The 21,569-nt window shown below is 51.7% G+C and overlaps 1 protein-coding gene across 4 annotated transcripts in view; it reads right to left on the bottom strand.

Moving 5' to 3' along the window:
- Positions 1-8,170: 8,170 nt before the first annotated feature.
- Positions 8,171-21,569, bottom strand: part of SHISAL1 (shisa like 1) — a 135,141-nt gene continuing 121,742 nt past the window's right edge. For all 4 annotated transcript variants that reach the window (XM_070506751.1, XM_070506753.1, XM_070506750.1 and 1 more), the window contains exon 5: positions 8,171-14,078. In XM_070506751.1, coding sequence (XP_070362852.1) covers position 14,078 — 1 coding nt within the window. In that variant the 3' untranslated portion in view covers positions 8,171-14,077. The remainder of the gene's footprint in view (positions 14,079-21,569) is intronic.

Genomic DNA, 21,569 nt, shown 5'->3' with positions numbered 1-21,569 from the left:
TAATACTCCTTGTCTTTGTCTACTTTATCTGATGTTACTATAGATACACCAACTTTTGGGGAGTTAGTGCTTGCATAATATATCTTTTCCTATCCTTTTCTTTTCTTTCTTTCTTTTTTTTTTTTTTTTTGGTGAGAGAGATTGTCCCTGAGATAACATCTGTGCCAATCTTCCTCTATTTTCTGCAGGATGCCGCCTCAGCATGGCTTGACAAGCAGTGCTAGGTCCATGCCTGGGATCCGAACCTGCAAACCCTGGGCCCCTGAAGCAGCACATGTGAACTTAACCACTATGCCACCAGGTTGGCCCCTTACTTTCATTTTTTCCTGTACCGTAATGTTGTAAATGTCTCTTATAAATAACACATAGTTGATTTTTTTTCGTTTTAAATCCAGTCTCAATCTTTATCTTTTAATTTTAGACCATTTCATTCACTTATATTTAATGTGATTACTAAAATATTTGGTTTTAAATATTATATGCTTTATTTGTCCTCTCTATATTCTTTTTTCTCTCTTTCTTCCATTTTTTGGATAAGCACATTTTGTCATTCCATGTTTCCCTTCATATTAGCTTGGAAGTTGTATTTTCTTTTACTATTATTTCCAGATTCTCCTAGAGATTACAAAATGCATTCTTAACATAATCTGATACTATTTGGTACTTTCTTTCTTCCTGGACAATCCAAGACCTAACAACACTTTAGCTGCATTTATATCCCTTCTGTCTTTTCTGCAGTTTTTGTCCTGTGATTTAATTCCGTATATTTCTACACCCAGAAGACATTATTACAACCACCCAATTCTGCACTTCTCATTTAGAGTTCACTACATACCCTCCTGTTGCACTTTGTTCTTTTCCGTATCATCAAGCTTCTGCTGGAATCATTTTTTTTCTACCCAAAGAAGACCCTTCAATATTTTTTCAGTTGAAGTTTACTGGTGATGAATTCTTTCAATTTTAATTTTTCTAAAAATATCTTATTTTACCTTCATTCTCGAAGGATGTTTTGCAGGGTTTAGAAGTCCAGGTTGGCAGTTACAGGCACACCCGTTCTGTCGCACTGCCCTTTCTTGCGCTTTGCAGAGATTGCATTTTTTACAAGACCCTCCACCAGTAAAAAGGCTATGACTTTCTGAAAGCTCAGATAATGGTTAGCATTTTTTAGCAATGAAAGATTTTTAAATTAAGGTATGCACATTGGTTTTTTAGACCCAATGCTATTCCACACTTAACAGACTACAGTATAGTGTAAACATAACTTTTACACGCACTGGGAAACCAAAAAGTTTGTGTGACTTGCTTTATTGTGGTATTCGCTTTATCATGGAGGTCTGGAAGTGAATCAGCCATGTCTTCGTGGTTTGCCTGTACTTTCTTTTAGCGCATCAAAAATACTCTTCGATTGCCTTCTGGTTTCCATTACGTCTATCGTAAAGTCTGTGGTTTGTCTAGTCGCGCCCCTTCAAAGGTCGCCTCTCTCTGCCTCCCTCTGGCTTCCCCAAGTCCTGCTCTCTTTTCTGGCTGCTGTTAAGATTTTTTCTTTGTCTTCTGCTTCAATTTAGTAGGGTTTCTTGAATCTGCAGCTTGATGTCTAATTAATTGTGGAAATTTCTCAGCCTTTTTTATGTCTTCAAATATTATTTCTTCTCCATTCTCTTTCACTTCTCCATCTGGACCTACAATTACACGTCCATTATGTGTTTCCTATGACTGCTAAGTGCTTTTCTATATTTCCCATTAATTTATCTCGATGGTCCTCATTCTGGATATTTTCTTCTCACATATCTTCAGGTTCATTAATTCTCTCTTCTCTTGTGTTTAATCTGTTTTTTAAAATTAAACTTTTTCATTCTGAGATAACTGTATATTCACATGCTGTTGTAAGAAGCAACTCAGAGACATCTCTTTACCCAGTTTCCTCCAGTGGTAACTTCTTGCAAAAGCTCTATCACAATATCAGAACTGGGATACTGGCATTGATACTGTCAAGATACCTAACATTTCCATTACCTCGAGGATCCCTCCTGTTGCCCTCTTATAGCTACATCCACTTCCCTCCTGCCCCCACCTCCTCCTTAATCCTTGATAATCTGTTCTCCATTTGTATAATTGTGTCATTTCAAGATGTTATATAAATGGAATCACACAGCGTGTACCCTTTTGGGATTGGCTTTTTTCACTCAGCATAATTCTCTGGCGCCTCAACCAGAGTCTTGCATGTACCAATAGTTCATTCCTTTTTATTGCTGCATAGTATTCCACGACATGGATGTACACAGTTTGTTGAACTTTTCACCAGTTCAAGGGCATTTGGAAAGCTTCCAGTTTGGGAGTATTATGAATAAAGCAGCTGTCAACATTCATGACAGGTTTTTGGGTGAGCATCCGTTTTAATTTACCTGGAACAAATGTCCAGGGGTGCAATTGCTGGGTTACATCACTGGTGCATGTTGAGCCAGTTTCTCCACATCCTTATGAGCACTTGTCACTATCTTTTTTTTTTTTAAGATTTTATTTTTTCCTTTTTCTCCCCAAAGCCCCCCAGTACATAGTTGTATATTCTTCGTTGTGGGTCCTTCTAGCTGTGGCATGTGGGACGCTGCCTCAGCGTGGTCTGACGAGCAGTGCCATGTCCGCGCCCAGGATTCGAACCAACGAAACACTGGGCCGCCTGCAGCGGAGCGCGCGAACTTAACCACTCGGCCACGGGGCCAGCCCCTGTCACTATCTTTTATTTTCGCTACTCCAGTAGGTGTGTAGTGATCTCTCATTGTGGTTTTAATTTGCATTTCCCTAACAGTTAAGGATGTTAAATATCTTTTCACGTACTTATTTGCTATCTGTATTTGACAAAAGAAGTGTGAAACTTATGCTCTGAAAACTGCAAAACATTGCTGGGAGAAATTAAACAAGATCTAAATAAATGGAAAGACATCCCACGTCCTTAAAGACTTAGTATTGGGGGTTTTAATGGGAGACTTAATATTGTCAAGATGACAGTGCTCTCCAAATTGACCTATAGATTCAGCAAAATCCCTATCAACATCCCAGCTTACTTCTCTGCAAAAATTGACAAACTGATCCTAAAATTCACGCAGAAATGCAAGGGACCCAAATAGTCAAATTAATCTGGAAAAAGAGGAACAAATTCGTAGAACGAAAAATCCCAATTTCGAAACTTACTACAAAGCTGCACTAATCAAGATTGTGGTGCTGACAGAAGAATAGAGATTTCAATCAATGAAATAGAATTGAGAGTACAAAAATACGTCCTCATATTTATGGTCAGTTGATTTTTGACAAGGGTGCCAAGACGATTACAAATGATGGTGAGACAAGCGGACATCCACCTGCAGAGGTATGAAGTTGGACCCTTACCTCACACCATATACAAAATTAATTCAAAATGGATCAAAGATCCAAATATAAGGGCTAAATCTATAAAGCTTAGAAGAAAACATAGGGGCAAATCTTCCTGACGTCAGGTTAGGCAATGGTTTCTTAGCTAAGCCAAACGCACAAGCAACAGAATACAAAATAGATAACTTGGGCTTTGTTGAAATGATCTGTCCTCTGGATATCCTCTTTCATAAAACGTCTCTTCGTGTCTAATTGCATTGTTTGTTTTTTTTACCGTTTACTTTTTAGAGTTCTTTATAGTTCCAGCTACTAGCCCTTTGTTGGGTATGTGGCTTGCAGATATTTTCCTCCAGTCTGTAGTGTGTCTTTCCATCTTACCAGGGTCTTTCACAGAGCACAACTTTTCAATTGTGATGAGGTCCAATTGACCAGCTTTCCTTTTAAGGATCGTGTCTTTGGTGCCATATCTAAGAATGCTTTGCTTAGCTCTAGATCCTGAAGATTTTCTCCTGTTTATTTTTTCTAAAATTTTTCAGTTTTACATTTAACTTTTAAATCTATGGTCCATTTTGAGATAATTTTCCCTTAAGGTGTGAGATCTAGGTACATAGGTCAAGATCATTTTTCTTTTTTTCCCTCTGAATGTGCTGTTGCTCCAGCACCATTTGCTGAAAAGCCTGTCTTTCTTTCATCAATCCACTTCTGCACTTTTGTTAACAACCAGTTGGGCGCATTGGTGTGGGTCTATTGCCAGGTTCTTTGTTTTGCTCTGTCGACCTGTATGTCTGCCCTCCCACTGATCCTCACAGTCTTGATTATGCAGCTGTGTACTAAGTCAGGAAATTGGCTACAATGAGTCCTCCCAATTTTTTCAAAATTGTTTTAGCTATTCTAGTCCTTTGCCTTTACACATACATTTTAGATTAATCTTGTCTATGTCTTCAAAAAATCTTCCCGGGGGCCAGCCCAGTGGCGCAGAGGTTAATTGCGGATGTTCTGCTTCAGTGGCCTGGGGTTGCTGGTTCGGATCCCGGGTGCGGACATGGCACCGCTTGGCAAGCCATGCTGTGGCAGGTGTCCCACATATAAAGTAGAGGAAGATGGGCACGGATGTTAGCTCAGGGCCAGTCTTCCTCAGCAAAAAGAGGAGAATTGGCGGCAGATGTTAGCTCAGGGCTAATCTTCCTCAAAAAAAAAAAAAAAATCTTCCTGGGATTTTGATAGGAAATATCTTAAATTTATGTATCAGTTTGGGGAGAACTGACATCTTTACCATGTTGAGTCTTCCCATCCATGAACAAGGTGCGTCTCTTCGTTTATTTAGATCTTTGATTTCTCTCAGCAGTATTCGTAGTTTTTCGCCTACAAGTTCTCTACAAGTTTGGTTAGATTTACACTTCAGGATTTCATTTTTTTGAGAAGTTATAAATGGCATTATATTTTTAATTTTTGTGTTCATATGTCATCGCTAGCACGTAGAGATACAGTTGATGTTTGTGTGTTCGTCTCGTGTCCTACGAACTTTGAACTCTCTCAGGAGCTCTAGTTGGTTTTTTTATAGATTCCTCAGCATTTTCTACGTAGACAGCCAGGTCGTCTGCAAAGAAGGACAGTTTTAATTCCTCCTTTCCCGTATGGATGCCTTTGATTTCTTTCTCCTGCTTTACTCCCGCTAGTGAGAGCTCCCAGCACCATCTTGAATGAGAGTGGTGAGGGCAGACATCCTGGCCTTGTCTCAATCTTACCTCCTTTAAACCCGTTTACTGAGACCTGAATTTTGGTTATTATACTTTTTATTTCTGCGGTTTCTAATTGGCTCTCTGTACACTTTCCTATATTATCTCCTATGCCTCTCAGTTTTCAGACGCAGTTTTATACTTTTTGAGCACCTTAAGTACCGTGGGTTGCAGCCCCTGCAGCTCTCTCCTGCGGCCGCGTTTCGCATCCCTCTAGCTGCATGAATCCCTGCTCGTCCTGACGGTGGGCCAGACAGAATATGCCTGATAAAGTGTTCGTGGAAATGCGTTGAAGCCTGGCATGACGGAGCCCCTTTGCAGGAAGACAGCATTTGGTGCCATCAGACGCCGAGATGCTGGCGAGGATCTCCGTTCTCCAGTTCCAGGAACTGGTGCCTCCGGGCCCCCGGTGAAGTGGAATTGGGCTGCAGGGGCGGGCGCACCCTTACTCCGATGGTGCAGCCTTTGCGGTCCCTATCCAAAGGGGGGGTTACAAATCCGTCCCTCCAGCAGTCCTGGACTCCAGCCCCCTCCCCTCAGGCTGGCTCATCCTCTCGGCCGCCCCCTTCAGGGTCAACAAGCCCCCAGGGAAAACCAGCCCCACGGGCCACCCCATCCTCTCCCGGACTTTGACCTCAGAATTCTTCACCACTCGGTCAGCTCTCTAACGCTTCCAGGAGATTTTTAGAAAGCATCTGGCCCAGGGTTTCCAGCTGTTCTTGTGGGGGGGGGGGGGGTCGGTCTGCAGACCCGATCTGCCCTCCCTGGGGGCGGGCGTTGGAGTGTTTCCGATGGGTGAAATGCAGGCGCATTTGAACACTGATGGCAGTGACCCAACCGAGGGGGAATCCATGATGCAGGGGACAGGGGATGCTGAAGCAGGCAAGAGAGGGCGGAGTCTGAGAGACAGCTCAGGGTGAACGGGGGGGGGGGGGGGGCCAGACCCTTCGCTTTGTGGGTTGCCTGCGCCTGCGTGGTGTGAGGACAATAATCCCAGCAGGACCCATCAACCTGGTCACAGGGTGGGGGCAGGCGGCCCCTGCTTCCTGCAGACATTTCTCTTTGGGGAAACTGGTGTTAGTCCAGTAAGGATCACGGGCTGGGCCTCCTCACGAGGGATGTGGGTGTGTCTGACGCTCAGGATGGGAGAGGAGAGGAGGGATGGGAAGGAAGGGCTGTGCCAGGTCCTCGCAGTCAGGCTGGGGGCCCACGCGTCTCAGTTCATGCAGTCCTGCTGATGACAGCGAGCTCTCCAGGGCTGCCCCCCGAACGCATCCCGTCCATGCCCAGCTCCTTCTTTCCCACAGGTCAGGTCCGCTGATGGCTCTTCTTTGCCCCCAGCCTGCCCGTGGCTCCCCAGGGCCCATACGATCAAGTCCAAGACGAGGCCCCAAGGAGCCTGAAGCCACTGTCCCTTCTCCTGTGTTGTCACCCTGCCAGCTGTTGGGGCCAGAATGAACCCTGCCCCAGCGGAAGGGACGACTGGGAGAGAGGAGGCGGCTTTCCAGGAGCACAGGCTTCGTTCAGGGAGGTTATTCTGCCCCTCTCAGAGCCAAGGGGAGAGGTGTGTGTTCCTGTGTGTGTCTTTGTGTGTGTGTCTGTGTGTGTTTCTGTGTGTGTATGTCTGTGTGTTTCTGTGTGTGTGTGCGTCTGTGTGTCTGTGTGTGTGCCTTTGTATGTGTGTGTTTCTGTGTCTGTGTGTGTCTGTGCATGTGTGTGTGTCTGTGTGTGTGTGTGTGTTTCTCTGTGGGTATGGGTGTGGGTGTGGGTGTGTGCAGGGATGGGTTTTAAGGTGACCACTCACAGAGACGTGAGGTGCCCGCAGGCAGAGAGGACCCTTCACTTCCTTCCCGAGTCAGTTGGTCTGTGTGGCACAGACTCGCAAGGCCCTGGGCAGAGAAGAAGAGGATGGGGGGCCGGGGGCTGGGGGGACGTGGAGACCACAGGCCCTCTTGCCTCTGGCTCTGCAGAGGGCAGGAAGCTTCCAGCAGGACGGGGGTGGGGGGATGTCTAGCCCAGAAAGTGCCTGGGCCTGCTGGTGTCCCCTCCCAGGAGGGCTGCTAGCACGAGGGGCCTCAGCGGTGGGGCCTCAGCCGTGGGGCCGTGGGCGGCCTGCTGTGGGAAGACTGCCTGCCCCACATGTGCAGCTGCTCCCGGGCCTGCTCCTCGCCTGGAGACAGGGGCATGGGAAGACCCCCGTGCCCTCCAAAGGGGCCTCATTGCACCCCAACAGTGCACGCGCAGCGGCAAACAACGGCAGCCATCCTGCATACCCCCCGCCTGGTGTCTGGTCCTTTTCCTGCGCCCAGCCCTGAAGCTGAGTGGGCTGGGGAGGAGGTTTGTCCCCCCCACCACTCGGCCATCGGATGGGACTCGGGGCTGGAGGTGGGAGGAAGAGCTGGAAGAGTGCTGGCGATGGAAACTGCTGGGAGCCTGATGTGGGCCCCGTGCCTCTGAGCATCACTGCACCCGCCAAACTGCTCCTGGGCTGGAGACCTGGGGGAAGAGGGTCCAGCCGGCCGCCTGGGCCGCGGTTATTGGAGGCACAAACCCCTGTTTGCTCAACAAGCACGTCCCTCCCTCCTGGAGTGCGGGAGCCTGGTCTTTCTGAGAACCACTGGCCGGAGCCGTCCGTCATCTGGTCCTTCTGAGCCAGGAAGAGCTGCTCTCATGGCCGCAGCCTGAGGTGTGATGGTTCACCCGGAAAACAAGGTCGCAGGGGTCAGGACTCACTCCCCCCCCCCCCCCCCCCCCCCGGGCAGCAGCTGTCCCTGACCTGCCATGGGCTCACGGCTCCTCCCCCGCCCCCCGCACCCCTTCGTGGCCCCGTCCCCTTCCTGACCTGGCTCCTCGGGAGGGGGCCCCACCTGGCCTTTCAATCTGCCCTTGGTGCTGCACCCCCTGTGGTCTGAAGGGTGGACTCAGGTGACCAGCTGCCCCTAATGTGCCTCTAGACAGCCCCTCGGCTGACCCCCCCACCCGGTCCTCCGCCGGCCCCCACAGAGAATGACAGCACGACACAGCTTCCCGCGGGCGCCTTCTGAAACATCAAAGCAGATTCTAACACCGGGAACAGTTGACGAGACACTCCTTTATTAAAACCTCAGGACATCTTTATAAAAACTACTGTATATAAAGACGGGAGCAGCGCAACAGCGGGCAGTGGAAAACACACGGCTATTGGTACATTATAGTATATTATTATTAGGAACAGTATTGGTTTTTGGTTTTCCCCGGTTGTCAGCTCTCAGAGGGGCCCCCAGCCCGGCTCGGGTGAAGTCGGGCTTTACGGGAGAGAGAAACCGTTTCTGTCCCACCTGTAGCCACGTGCCCTTGTCCCCTGACCCGGGGGAGGACACACGGGCCCTGGGTGGGGTTTCCTGCCGTTAGGGGCACGGAGCCCCCTCCCTCAGAGTCCCCACTTAGTTATTGCACGTGACCCAGACTGACTGTTTGGTTATCTGCCTGTGATGGAGCCCACTAGCTCTAACATTGAAACGAGGAGGAAACTGTGCATGAGAAACTGAGGCAAGGGTCCAGGAAGACACTCTCTCGGTCACCAGTCTGGTTCCAGTGGGGCCACACGGGACGCCCACAGCAGCCGTGGAAGCTGTAACTTCCTGACCTGCCATGGGCTCATGGCTCCTCCCCCCGCCCCCCACACCCCTTTGTGGCCCCGTCCCCTTCCTGACCTGGCTCCTCGGGAGGGGGGGCCCACCTGGCCTCATGTCCACGGCCATCCTCCCTTGACTTCGTCTGACTTCGATGGGACCTGCATGTTTCAGAAGGCAGCTTAGGGCAATTCACTGGGCACCTCATTGCACAAACCCGGGGTGGCTGCTCACGGCGCATTTGAGAGGAACAGTGCCCCCTGGAAGCGGGCACTGCAGCGGCCCTGAATTTCAGTCTGTCAAGGGCAAGGGGGTTGGGGCTTTGCAGTGAACATAGGAGGTTTAGGTACAGTCTGACTCACAGTCAAAGCCACTCACTCACCAAGCATCTATCTAGCACCAACTATCTGGCAGGGTTTTGGACAGGACACTTGGGGACAGGGGGACAATGCTACCTCCATGGCCACTTTCGTGGACGGGATAGGTACGCCTTCCTTATTTGCTTTGTGAATCTGAGCATCCCTAACTATTAGGCACAACTAGTCACGTCACAGGTGATGCCAGCCTCTCCCGAGGATGTGGCGTGTTCCCTGACATCTCCGTGCACAGCAGGACCTGCTTCCAGATGGGCACTGGATAAATATTTGTTGAACAGATGAGTGAATGCATGCGTGAACAAATTTTTTTTTTCTAGGATCTTCTATGTCACCTGACTCCCCGATTTCAACATTTGAGTTTTTCGGACCATGGATCCCGAAGCTGCACACGTTCGCCTCCTACCGTCTGGGGCTGCCTCTGTGCCACAAGGAGGGGCTGGGGGCCTTGCATGGCATTGGTGGCACGGGAGGGGCGCACAGGGCATCACCCCCGTCTGGTGACGTGTTCCGGGGCTGCAGACGGCAGTGACCACAGTGTCACCCACTCTGGGGGGTCGGCTGCCCCCTGACCTCTTGGACGGTCTGTGGGGACTAGGCAGATGCCGTGTGGTGCTCGCCAGGTGAGCAGTAAGGTCAGGTGCCACACCGGCCGCCTCCTCTATTGCACCCAGGTTTCCGTAGCGGAGATGGGGGCTCTGCTGTGACGTGGCTGCCCCTCCACACGGACAAGAGGTGCCCCCAGTACCTCCAGTCGGGCTGACACGTCGACCGGGACTGTCGAGGAATCTGCAAATTCACTTCTGGAGGCCACCTATGGCGTGACTCCTCCTGTCGGGGGACCAATCGGCCAAGTGGAAAAGATTAAAATAAACCAAAGAATACATTCTAAAAGTCTCCGACTCTGGGGAACTGTGTCTTCTTTTACAGCACAAGCTCTAGTAGACGCAGCGGATGGAGTGTCCACTGAGCTGGGGGTGAGGGCAGGGACAGACGGCCGGGGGGACGGCAGAGGGCCGGAGGGCACGGAACTCAGAAATGACTGAAATGACCTAAAGAGAGCTTTCGATGTGACAGTGGCCCGAGAAGTATCTCTTGGCGGAGGCCTGTCACCCTGTATTCCCGGCCAGGTCTCCTCGATGCCCCCCCGTCCTTTCCAGTTCTGGGGACAAATTTGCCTGAAGGGGTTTTTGGTTGAGGAGGGGACATGCCACCCACCTTAGCTAGCAGTCTACCTGCTAATTTTCTAAAGCATCAGAGACAGCAAGAGAGACCGGATCAACCCGCAGAATCGCGTGTGTGCACCTGTGCATTCATGTGTGTGTGCACACATGCCCGTGTGTGCGTGCGGGCGTGTGTGCGTGTGTGTTTTCGATTAAGGCCTGTTTCAGGTTGGTCCTGGTCAGCATCAGATGCTCGCCCGGCAGGCGACTCCGAAGGCCAAGGAGAGGGCGGAGGGGCCCGGGGGCGCTACCAGGTACTGGTTCTGAATAGAGATCCCGGAACGCACAGGCACACCGTACACGGACGAGAAGGAAAGCATAAAACTGCTCGTTAATAACACACCATTCCCAGCGGGAAAAGGTCCTGACAAACACAGGAGTCCGTGACACAGACCAGCGGCGGATGCAAACTCCTCGGCGGGCTCGTGGTCCTCCTCTTCTTGGATTATTATTATTGTTATTTTTACAGACGACGTAGTGAACAGCCAGAAGCTCACAGTAAAGAGTAAACAGAGGCAGCTTGAAAAATCAGGTTTGGGAGTCACTGAAAAACGTCAACTCTATAAATCTCTACTTGGTCTCGTCACCCCCCTGCATCATATTCTCAGGGACACTCTGCCAACTGGCACGTCCACCCGCCCCAGGAGCACGGGGACCGGCTCTCGTCGGGATGAGTGGGGTCCCGTGGGGTTTTGAGGAGCCCTCGGCATCGGGAATGACTGAGCGGCACTCATGTCTTCCACTCTGGGTGTTCACACCACAGGCACCGTCCTCACCCGCCTTGGCCACACTGCGAGGCAGCGAGTGTGGGTACCTTCCTCCCACACCCCGTCCCACACACTTGACAGGTGAGAAACTGAGGCTCAGAGAAGAGAAGTGATTCCCCCAAGGCCACTCAGCTGGGCAGGGGCGGTGCTGGGGGTCTCCACACTCTGGGTCCGTCTACACCGCAGGCTGCTCCGCACTGGTGTGCAAAGTCTGTGATGTCTGCTGAGCCACATGTGGGAGGCCTCCGGCTTACAACGGCATTTGCCGATCCCAGCCCGGCTGCAACTGTAACCTGCTGCAGGGTTCTCAGTCGCTCCTGAGACCCCTGGCGGGCCAGGTGCAGCAGCCCGCAGGTCGCAAACCTCAGGGAGGCCACTCAGCTGAACCCCAGCCCGGCTGGGATACGGGACAGTGACCTCTGGCTCCGGGCATTCGGGGCGGGGAGGCAAGGCCACAAGCTCCTTCTTAGCAGAGGAAGCCCTTCTGTCTGAGCAGCTGCATGAGCGTCACCCAGAACCGCAGGAAGCCAGAGGTGCGAGCCCCCTGACGGCCCAATGACTCCCTCCTCTTACCGATGGGGAAACTGGGCAGAGAGGACTAGCCCGAGCACACTGCTCTTAACGCAGAGCTGATGTCGGAATCTGGGTCTTGTGCTCACCCTCCACCCCCCAGCCCAGTTTAGGTTCCTTTGACTCCCGAGGCTGTGCACGTGGGTTGCAGGTGCGGGCTGATCCAGCTGTGCTGAATGGCTGTGAGCACCCTTCCACAGCAATTGCTGCCCGGCAGGGGCAAGGCCCTGGGGCATGTTCTGTGATGACTCAGCATCCAGGGGAAAGGAAGCCACGCTACCCCTAATTGAGAGCCCTGCCTCTGCCAAGCTGTGTATCACTGTCTGGAGGAGACGCGACTGACGCCATGGGCTTGGGTCTTCCAAGGCCAGCTGTGTGACCTTGAGCAAGCCGCTTGACTCATCTCAGCCTCAGTTCCTAGTCCATGAAGCGGGGAGTGTCCCTTCTTTGTGGGGCTGTTGAGAGGATGAAAAGCCAGGCTGTATAGGAAATGCTTTACACCTGGAAAGTTCTTTCTGCTTGATCAAAGGCTGGGGCATTGTGCTTGTGCAGCCTGACAGTGACTCACAGTGAACCACAGAGTCTGGGCTCTCTGACCTTCATCTCCTTCCATTCTCCCTCTGGGTTCCTTGAAACCACTAAGCCTCTTGCTGCCTCAGGGCCTTTGCACGAGCTCTCCCCTCTGCCTGGAATGCTCTTCTTGCACCTCTAATGCCCATGACTGGCTCTTGTACACCATTCAGATCTGGGCTTAACTGTCACCTGTGCAGAAAGGCCTTCCGGAACCACACAAGCTCCACAAGACCCTCACTAACATGGTTTCGACTGAATTCTCAGCAGAAGGCTCACCACTGTTGCTATCTTCCTTACTCACTAATTTCTTCACTGCCCTCTCTCCGCAGCTAGAAAACCAGTACCGTGAGCAGGGCCTGCTGCTCACTGCTGGGTGTGATGAACAGCGAGGACACTGGGTCTGGCTGAGTGAGGACACACAATCAGAGGGGACATGCACTTATTCGGCAGCGCTCACTGCCCTAAGGGCTGGGGGAGACTTTAGGATCACTGACACCAGCGCGAGTGCGTCTACACTGGCAGTGTGGCTCTTGGGGATTTGTGTGATCACTGCCTGGATGATGCCACTGGGGCAGGGGGTGGCTGAAGGCGGTGAGCACTGTGGATGGACATCCAGGTTTGGGTGGAAGTCCCACCTTAAAGTGGAAGGGTTTCTAGAACCTTCTCCTCTGAGTTTCCATAAGTGCTCGTCACCCTGTCCAGCAAAGATCTGTGTGTCTATCTCTCTCACCAGACGGCGGCCCCCCCGGGGCAGAGACAAGGCCTGCCTGACCCATGTCGCGTCCCCATCACTGCCCAGCACCGGGCCCGGCACACGGCAGGTGCTTAACCAGAATGTGCTACGTGAACGAGGGTTCCGGGGCGGTGATGGTGGAGAACGCAGAGCAACGTATCGTCCACTGGAAAGCCACTGGGGAGACGCTGCGGGGACGGTGCTGGGGGCGCCCTGGCTGGGGAGGCTGGACCTTGGGTTCCTGCACCCCTGACGGCAAACTGAGGGCCTGGTGTCCTCCTGGCTGTGTGACCCTGGGCACCTCCCTTGCTCTGAGCCGCTTCTGCAGGGGACTGACCCCACCCACTCCCGGAGGGCGAGAGAGGTGTGCATGAAGACACCCAACCTCACGCCTGCTCAGACGTGCCCCTTATTGTTACTGTTGTTACGGGAACAGATCCTGCAGGACGGACCCTCACTGGCATTTTCCAGTCCCCAGTGTCCCCAGAGACACAGCGGGGCCGTGCCCCATGCTTGCCAACTCCCTCTGCTTCACAGCTGCCAGCTGGTGCAAGAAGCCGGAGCCCGCCTGGGATGCTGGCGAGGACCCCCACCACGTGGTGACCCGTGCCCATCAGAGAGCTGGGGGACCCCAATAAAAACCAGCCAAACAAACACAAAGAACACTCTGAATCACACACGCGCACGCACACACACTCACATTCAATATTCAGACACGCATAGGCCCACGGGCCACTACCGGAGGGAGCAGAGTCAGGGGAACTGTGGGGACGACGCACAGGCCTGAACCCTCCCGGTCTGAACCGGCCGGAGCAGCTTAGTGTCGGTCATCCTGAGTCCACAAGGGCGTCACCTCTCAGAAGCCACCAGCCCAAAATGGGACTATTGCTTGTGGACGGGTGGCTCAGAGCCCCCCACCCTGCACCGCCGGCCCCCTCCCCTGAGTTTGCTCCCAGCTGTAGAAGTCCGCGGCAGGGGATTTTGGGCACAGGCGGCGTTCCCTTCTCTGCCACCGCCGCGGCCGCCTCGGCTCTCCCTGGCATCTCTGTGGAAGCTGTTCTTCTCGGAGGCTGCGCCGGGTGCTTCTGGTCTCACCTCCCCCATCCTGAGGCACGGCAAAAGGGTTTTCTGGGGAAGCAGAAGGAAAGAAAATATCACATGGTGGGGACGCACCGGGAACACTTCTCTCAGGCCTCAGGGCCAGGAGAAGCCAGGTTTTCTCTGAGCACATGACCCGTCTTCGTCTTGTGGATATTGAGAACCATGTGACTTTAAGACTGGAAAGTCTTATGTGGTTCTCGGAATTACTAGCACCCCGGCCCGTGCAATAAGACAAGAAAAAGCAGAGCGCATCAGCAGTGGAGGAGAAGAACCCAAATTACACCGGCTGGCAGATGACACACACAGAAAGTCCCAGAGAATCAACAGGCTAATTATTAGAACAGAGAGGGTGGAGGGAAAGATACAGTTTTCAATCTGTGACACATCAAATCAACTCACAAAAAAAACCAGTATTCTTTTACCCCAGGAATTACCAGGTGATTGCACGTCTCAGCTGGGGATGGTCCCAGTCAACACCTGCTGTTCTGACATAATTTTTAATATTGTTCCCCTGTCATCCTGAAATCGTTCTGACTTGGACGATAAACCGTATGGCCACCTTTGCTACAACCAACGGGGAAACATGAACAGATACAGATACCACTCATCCTCATCACAAAAATCGTCATGAGTCTTGGCATCACACCGCTGGATACGAGCACACCCCACAGAACCACGGGGAGGAGCCAGGGCGCTCCTGGCAGAGGACCAAGAGGGTGGACACCAGCCCACGGGGTGCGTTCAGCTTTGATTGGCAGAGTCGAGCTGCCTTTGTCCTTTCCCCTCTCAAAATCACCTCCAAACGAGGACACTGAGGAACAGAAGCACAACCCCCACCTGCGGCAGGCACAGGGCGGCCCCTCTCCTGTACCCATTTATAGGGGCAACTGTCCCATCACAAATACTCCCCTGTCCAGACTCCCTTGCACACAGGAGTGGTCACATGACCCAGCCCAGCCAACGCCGTGTGAGCGGAAGTCTGTGGGGAAGGGGTCGTGAACCCAGAGGAAGACCAGGAGGATGAAGGACCCTCACTGATGCGGGTGGAGGGGAAGCAGGGAGAAACCCGGGGCTGGCGGGGCCCCAACCGCCCGCCTCACCCACTGCGGCTGCCTCTCTGCTACGTGCACCTGCTGACAGCTCTGGACTCGTGAGGTGTCTTCAGGCAGCCCCAGCGTGGTTGGCAGGGGCACGGTGGCAGGGGGGACGTCCAGGGAGGGGCTCTAACCAAGCCGGCACAGCCCATCTTTCCAGAGCGAGTGACACTCCAAGGGGCAGGGCCAACCCCCAACCCTGCATCAGTGGGAACGTGAGCACGGGCTCGAGGTGAGAGACCCCAGGGAGTAGAAAAAGCCCGCTCCGGTGTCCCCACCCTGCCTCATCCTCCCCCACAGCACGTATCTCTATCCAGCACAGCCCGTATTTTCCTTGCTGGTCAAGTTTGCTGTCTGTCTCCCCCAACTAGAAGGCAACATACAACAGGCCGAGGCGTTTGTGTGCTGTGTCCGCTGCTGTGTTGCCAGGGTCCAAAGCCACAACAGGCACACGGTAGGGGCTCAATAAACATTTGTGGAGTGAAGGAATGAATGCACCAAGGACTTACAGCCCACAGGAACCATCTTTTAAGTATAAAGTCAACAGGAAACTTTTTGAACATATTTTTGAATTATAGTTCCCATGAGCCCTTCTTATATAAATTACCAGAAAACCAAGGCTAAATGGGGTAACTCTGGCAAGAGCCGTGGCAGTGAGAATCTCTCTAACTGTGGGACTGTGTCTGAAACAAGTCGAAGGATGGTGACTGTTATGGAAAGAAGGAGAGAGAAAGCAGAGAGCTGACACACAGTGGTACCTCTCGGTTACCCCTCAACCACAGGTGACTGGGGCCGTGGAAAGCAAAACTGGATAACGGGGACCACTGTGGGGTTCAGTACCATCCACTGTTTCCAACATCTGCTGGGGTCTTGGCAGGAATCCCGTGTGGATAAGACGGGACTACTGTAAATAATAATAGATAGGAGGGGTGCAGGTGAGAAGGAGGGGAGTAATATACATAAACTATGTCTTATTTATTTACACTTGGAGGTCTAAAGAATCATTTAGAGGTATAAGTAACATTAGAGGTACAAAGGTAAATAGAAAAAGTAATATAATCACTTAAAATCATTTGGTGGAAGGGAGAGTAGGGAGGGAGGGTAGAAATAGTCTAATTTGGACCTCATTCATAGTAGGGAGAAAATAAACATTGTCTAAAGAAACAGAAGATTAAGGGTATCATAACACAGTATAATTATCAAGATAACCATGAGCTCAGAAACACAGCTTTCCAAATTGTCAGAAGACATACACACAAAAAATAAAACAAAGAAAACAGAGACCATATGGTGAAAATTGACAACCCACACAAAAGCTATAAAAGCAGAAAGCATATCACAAACTATGATGACAGAACTAAGACCAAATGTATCTGCCATATCAGTAAATGTTAATGAGCCACACACTTGCTAAAAAAAAAAAAAAAGACTCTCGGATAAGATTATAAACAAAATCCACTGAAGGTAGAATGATTCACAAAGTTTTCATAAAAAGGACAGGCAGATGATGAAAAAGCTCTGGAGATGGACGGTGGTGATGGATGCACAACGATGCGAATGGACTTAATGCCATTGAGCTGTACACTAAAAAGTGGTTAAAATGGTAAATTTTGGGGCTGGCCCCTTGGCTGAGTGGTTAAGTTCACGCGCTCTGCTGCAGGCGGCCCAGTGTTTCGTTGGTTCAAATCCTGGGCGCGGACATGGCACTGCTCATCAAACCACGCTGAGGCAGCGTCCCACATGCCACAACTAGAAGGACCCACAGTGAAGAATATACAACTATGTATCGGGGGGCTTTGGGGAGAAAAAGGAAAAAATAAAATCTTTAAAAAAAAATGGTAAATTTTATGTTATGTGTTTTACCACAATAATAATAATTTAAAAAAAGCACGGCCAGAGACATCATGAACAAATACAAACTAAGAGAAACCAGGGGTCTTTTCCTGAATATTAGACAAAGCTGAAAACAGGGCAAGAAATATTGAAGGGCATTGTGTGGGCACCAAGATGAGAGTCATCACGAGGATCTAAGAGTAATGAGTGTCTGTGCACCAAATAACACAGCCGCAATGTTCACGAGCAAGAACTGCAGAAAATTTAAGAAGAAAAAGAGGATGCTAGTATTAGTGCATTTTAATTCACCTCTCTCAGTCCATCGCAGATGAAGGTGGCGAAAACATAAACAAGGATAGAGGGAGCCAAATAAACTAACAACATAGTAGACGTGCATGTGTGTGTGTGTGTGTGTATATTAAACACACTCCACCCTCTGTTCAAATGCCCTGGAAAATGCACACACAAAAAAATGACTATCAGGCCACAAAGAAAGTAAATTCCCCAAACTAGAAATGAGACAACATTCTCTGATCATGATATAGAATTTGAAAATATTAATAACAAAACCACGAAACAAAACAAACTCTACCACCAAGATGTCTAACCACTCTTTAAAATTACTTTTGAGTCAGAGAGAGAGCAAAAAATCAAAATGGCAGGATATCTAGACAACAACGAAAATAAAAGTATTACAATTCAGACCCTGTGGGATGCAGCCAATGCAACACTCAGAGGAAAATTTATAGCTTCACATATTGCTATTAATAAATGAGAAAGACACAAATTAACTATCCAACTCAAAAAGTTAGAAAAGAAAGGCAAAATAAACCCAAGGAAGGCATATAGGAAAGCAATTGATAAATTAAAACTGAAATGAAGTTAAAAACAGAAAAGGAAGGAATGAATAAATAAATGCAATTTGTGGTTCTTTTTGAAAAACAGTGAAACACATCAACTGCTGGGAATCTAATAAAGCAGGGGGAGGGAGTGACTGCTGGCAAGTTAGCAGTTCTTTCGCTCTCCAATTCCACTTCTCCGCTATCCCTTAGCCCCTCCAGACGGGCTTTGTCCCAACTATTCTGCAGAATTTGCCCTTGTCAAGGTCACAAAGACCTGCATGTTTCTAAATCCAGTGGTCCATTCTCGGTCCTCCTTTCACTCATTCTCTCAGCAGCCCTGACACAGCTGATCGCTCCTCCTGCCTCGGGGACACTCCTGGTTCTCTCCTCCGTCTCAGGCTCCTCTCTGGGTCCCTCTCTGTCTTCCTGGTCTCTTCTCTCCATCTCTACTCTGTCCTGAGGATCTCGTGTCCTCCCAAGGATTTAAACACTCACTACGCACTGATGACTCTCCAGCCTCAAGCTCTCCCCTGGACTCCAGGCTCATTTCTCCAACCGTCTACTTGACATCACCAACTGGATATTAACAGACATCTCAAACTGAATATGCCCCAAATTAAAATCCAGATCTTCTTCCCCAGCTCTGCTCTTCCTGCAATTTTCCTGAGCTCAGTAGATACAGTGCCATCCTTCCAGTTGCTCACATCAGAGTCCCAGAGCATCTCTGGCCCCTCTCTTCCTCTCGAACCCCACATCCAATCCATTAGTAGACCCCATTGCCCCTCCTTCAGATATGTCCATAAACCTTGCACTCCCTGCTGCCTCCATTGCTCCCACCGTGGTCCACGCCAGCAGGATTCTCGCGATGGCCTCCTTGCTGGTCCACTCCTTCCGTCTATCCTCCACACGGCAGCCAGAGGGATCCCGTGAAAATCTACATCGGATCACGTCACTTCTCTGCCCCAAACCCTCAATGGCTCCCATCTCCCTCAGAGTAGAAGCCAAAGGCCTTCCCCTCCAGCTCCTCTCTGATCAGATCCCTATCTTCTCCCTTTTGCTCACTCCACTCCAGCCGTGATGGCTCATGTTACGTGTCAACTTGATGGGGCCACGGGGGCCCAGATAGTTGGTCAAACATTATCCTGGGCGTGTCTGTGAGGGCGGCTGTGGGCGAGGTTCCCATTTGAATGGGTAAACTGAGTAAGGCAGGTGGCCCTCCTCGATGTGGGCGGGTCTCCTCCAGTCCATGCGGAGCCCGAATCCAATTAATGGGTGGAGGAAGGGGCGGCCCCCTCCGCCTGCCTGTCCCTGAGCCCGGACATCGCTCTCCTCCTGCCGTCACAAGGGGACTCGGGCCGGAACCTGCGCCATCCGCTGCCCTGGGGCTCCAGCTCGCCGACCACAGCTCTCGGGGTTTCTCGGCCTCCACAGCTGTGGAGCAAACTCCTCACAGGGAATCTCTTTATACACGTCCATTCTGTTGGGTCCGTTTCTCTGGAGACCCCGGCAACACCCCGGCCGCGCCAGCACCTGCATCTCTTCTCCCAGATAAGCACACGCTTGTGCCCTCATGGCCTTCATGTCACCCGTCTCTGAGACCGTCTCTGACCATCCTGTGCAAACTTGTACTGCGTCTCAACTCCCTCTCTGTTCTCATGTGGTTTCTCTGCCCAGCTCTCGTCACCACTAACAGCCCGCAGAGTTCACGGAGATGGTTTTCACATCGTCCGTAGGCCCCATAACAGGAGGTCTTGCCTTGGTTTTGGTGCACTGCTCTCTCCCCAGGACCGATAATGATGCTGGGCACAGAGCAGGGGCTCAGGAAACACGGGGGGAACAGACAGATGAGGAGAGAAAACAGGGGCGCCTAACCGCTCAACTCTATCCAACGAAATCAGAAAACCTGGACGAAATGGGTGAATTTCCAAGAAAACAGAAATTACCCAAAGGATCCACGGGGAGAGAAGCCAAACAGACCAATTGCCAAGAAGAAAGGGAGAAACCGTCAAATCGCAAGTGCAGGGTCTGAAACAAGAGAAACGCACAGAAAGCCGCCGCGGGCAAGTGTCCTGGAGAGCAGACAGACGAGAGGAAGCTGCCGCCATCTCTCACTGTCGCCCAGCTGAGATCACGAGGGTGGGCGCCACGGGTCCGCTGGTTTGTGGGGGGAAAGCCTCTGCTTGGCTGCTGGTAGGAGGGACGTTGGGGTCCCTTCCGGAAGGTGGTCGGACAGGAACCAAAGTTACAGGTGCCCTCGCCCTGGGCCCAGCGGTTCCACCTACAATTATCCCACCAACGTGGCCCCTGGGCAATCTCATTCTTCGCAGCAGCTCGGGTCAAAGTGAAAGCTCAGGGTCGTCCATCAGGAGGGCACGGGCGCAAAGGCGGCGGCTCCCCGACGATGCAGAGAGACGCAGACCTCCGAGGGCCCAGCAGCAGCCCCAGGATGCCCCACGCTCCCACGCCCCGTTCTCTGACCCGCATCCTGGGCTGCTCTCCCTGGCTCTGCGGCTTTAACGAATGCTGAGGCCTCTCCCCTGAGCTTCCGTCTTGACTTCTGGCCTCCTGGACCTCCCCCTGCCCGCCTAACAGGCATCCCGTTCTTAACATGTCCAACACCGAACTCCTCAGCTTCCCTCTAAACCCGCTCCTCCTCGGCCCCCCGCATCTCAGCCCACGGCGGCTCCCTCCTCCCAGGAGCTCAGGTCAAAAGCCTCAGAGCCGTCACTGACTCGCTCTTCCCCCTCTCACCCAGGTCCACTCCATCGGCCAATCTCATCTATTCAAAACAGACAGGATCTCACCACTTCCCCCCGTCTCCTCCATCACTGCCGCCGTCAGAGCCCCTGTCCTCTCTCACCTGGCGCATTTCAGTACTCAGCTGATTTCTCTGCCCACACCTCCCTGCAGTGTATTTTCAGCACAGGAGCCAGAGTTCTCTGTTTTTAAAAAACATATATATATTAAACCTCTTCTGCTTAAAACCCTCTAATATCTTCTCATCACCAAGGCCCTGCTGACCCTCCATGCTGCCCCCTCAGTGCCCTTCTGACGCGGCCTCCTGTCATGTGCCTTTGTCACTCTTCTCCAGCCGCACAGGCCTCTGTGCTGTTCCTTTGACACTCCTGGGCACTCCTGCCTCAGGGCCTTTGCACCTGCCATTCCCTCTGCCTAGACTGCTCTCTAGGCATCTACGCAGGGCCCATTTTCTCAGCAACCTCAGGGCGTGGTGCAGACGGCTCCTCCAGGAGGCCTTCCCAGCCCTGCTGCACCCCAGTCCCTGCTTTACTCTCCCCGTCACACTCCCTACCAGTGATGTCCCGTCTCTGTCATTTGAGGACCATCTGCCTTCCCGCCAGCTCAAACGTTCCGTGAGGGCAGGGCTTGCCTGGTGTCGTGCCCGCTGCTCTATCCTGGCCCTGAGAACGTGGTAGGGGGAGCGTGTAGCAGATGATTCAGACCCCAGCCCTGGAGACCCCATCTGGCGGGGCAGACAGTGACATCAGGGGGGTGGATCTGAGACAGAGGGGGCCCCAGGGCTGGGGAAGAGGAAAGTCAGAGGAGCCTTGAGGGAAAGTCCCGGTGGCTGTTTAGCTTTTGCTTGGCTTCCCACAGGGATGGTGAGCTCACTACCTCGAAGCCCATTGTCCTTTTGGCTGCTCAGTTATCTAGAAAACTTACAATGGGGCCAAATCCCCTAACACAGTTCACAGCCCCCTGCCCTGGTGGCCTTTCTGAGATACGGTGGC

This window comes from Equus asinus, chromosome 4 (assembly GCF_041296235.1).
Source record: "Equus asinus isolate D_3611 breed Donkey chromosome 4, EquAss-T2T_v2, whole genome shotgun sequence".
In the NCBI taxonomy this organism is placed as follows: Eukaryota; Metazoa; Chordata; class Mammalia; order Perissodactyla; family Equidae; genus Equus; species Equus asinus.
The sequence above is the reverse complement of the archived record's forward strand: the minus strand, read 5'-3'. Positions and strand labels throughout refer to the sequence as shown.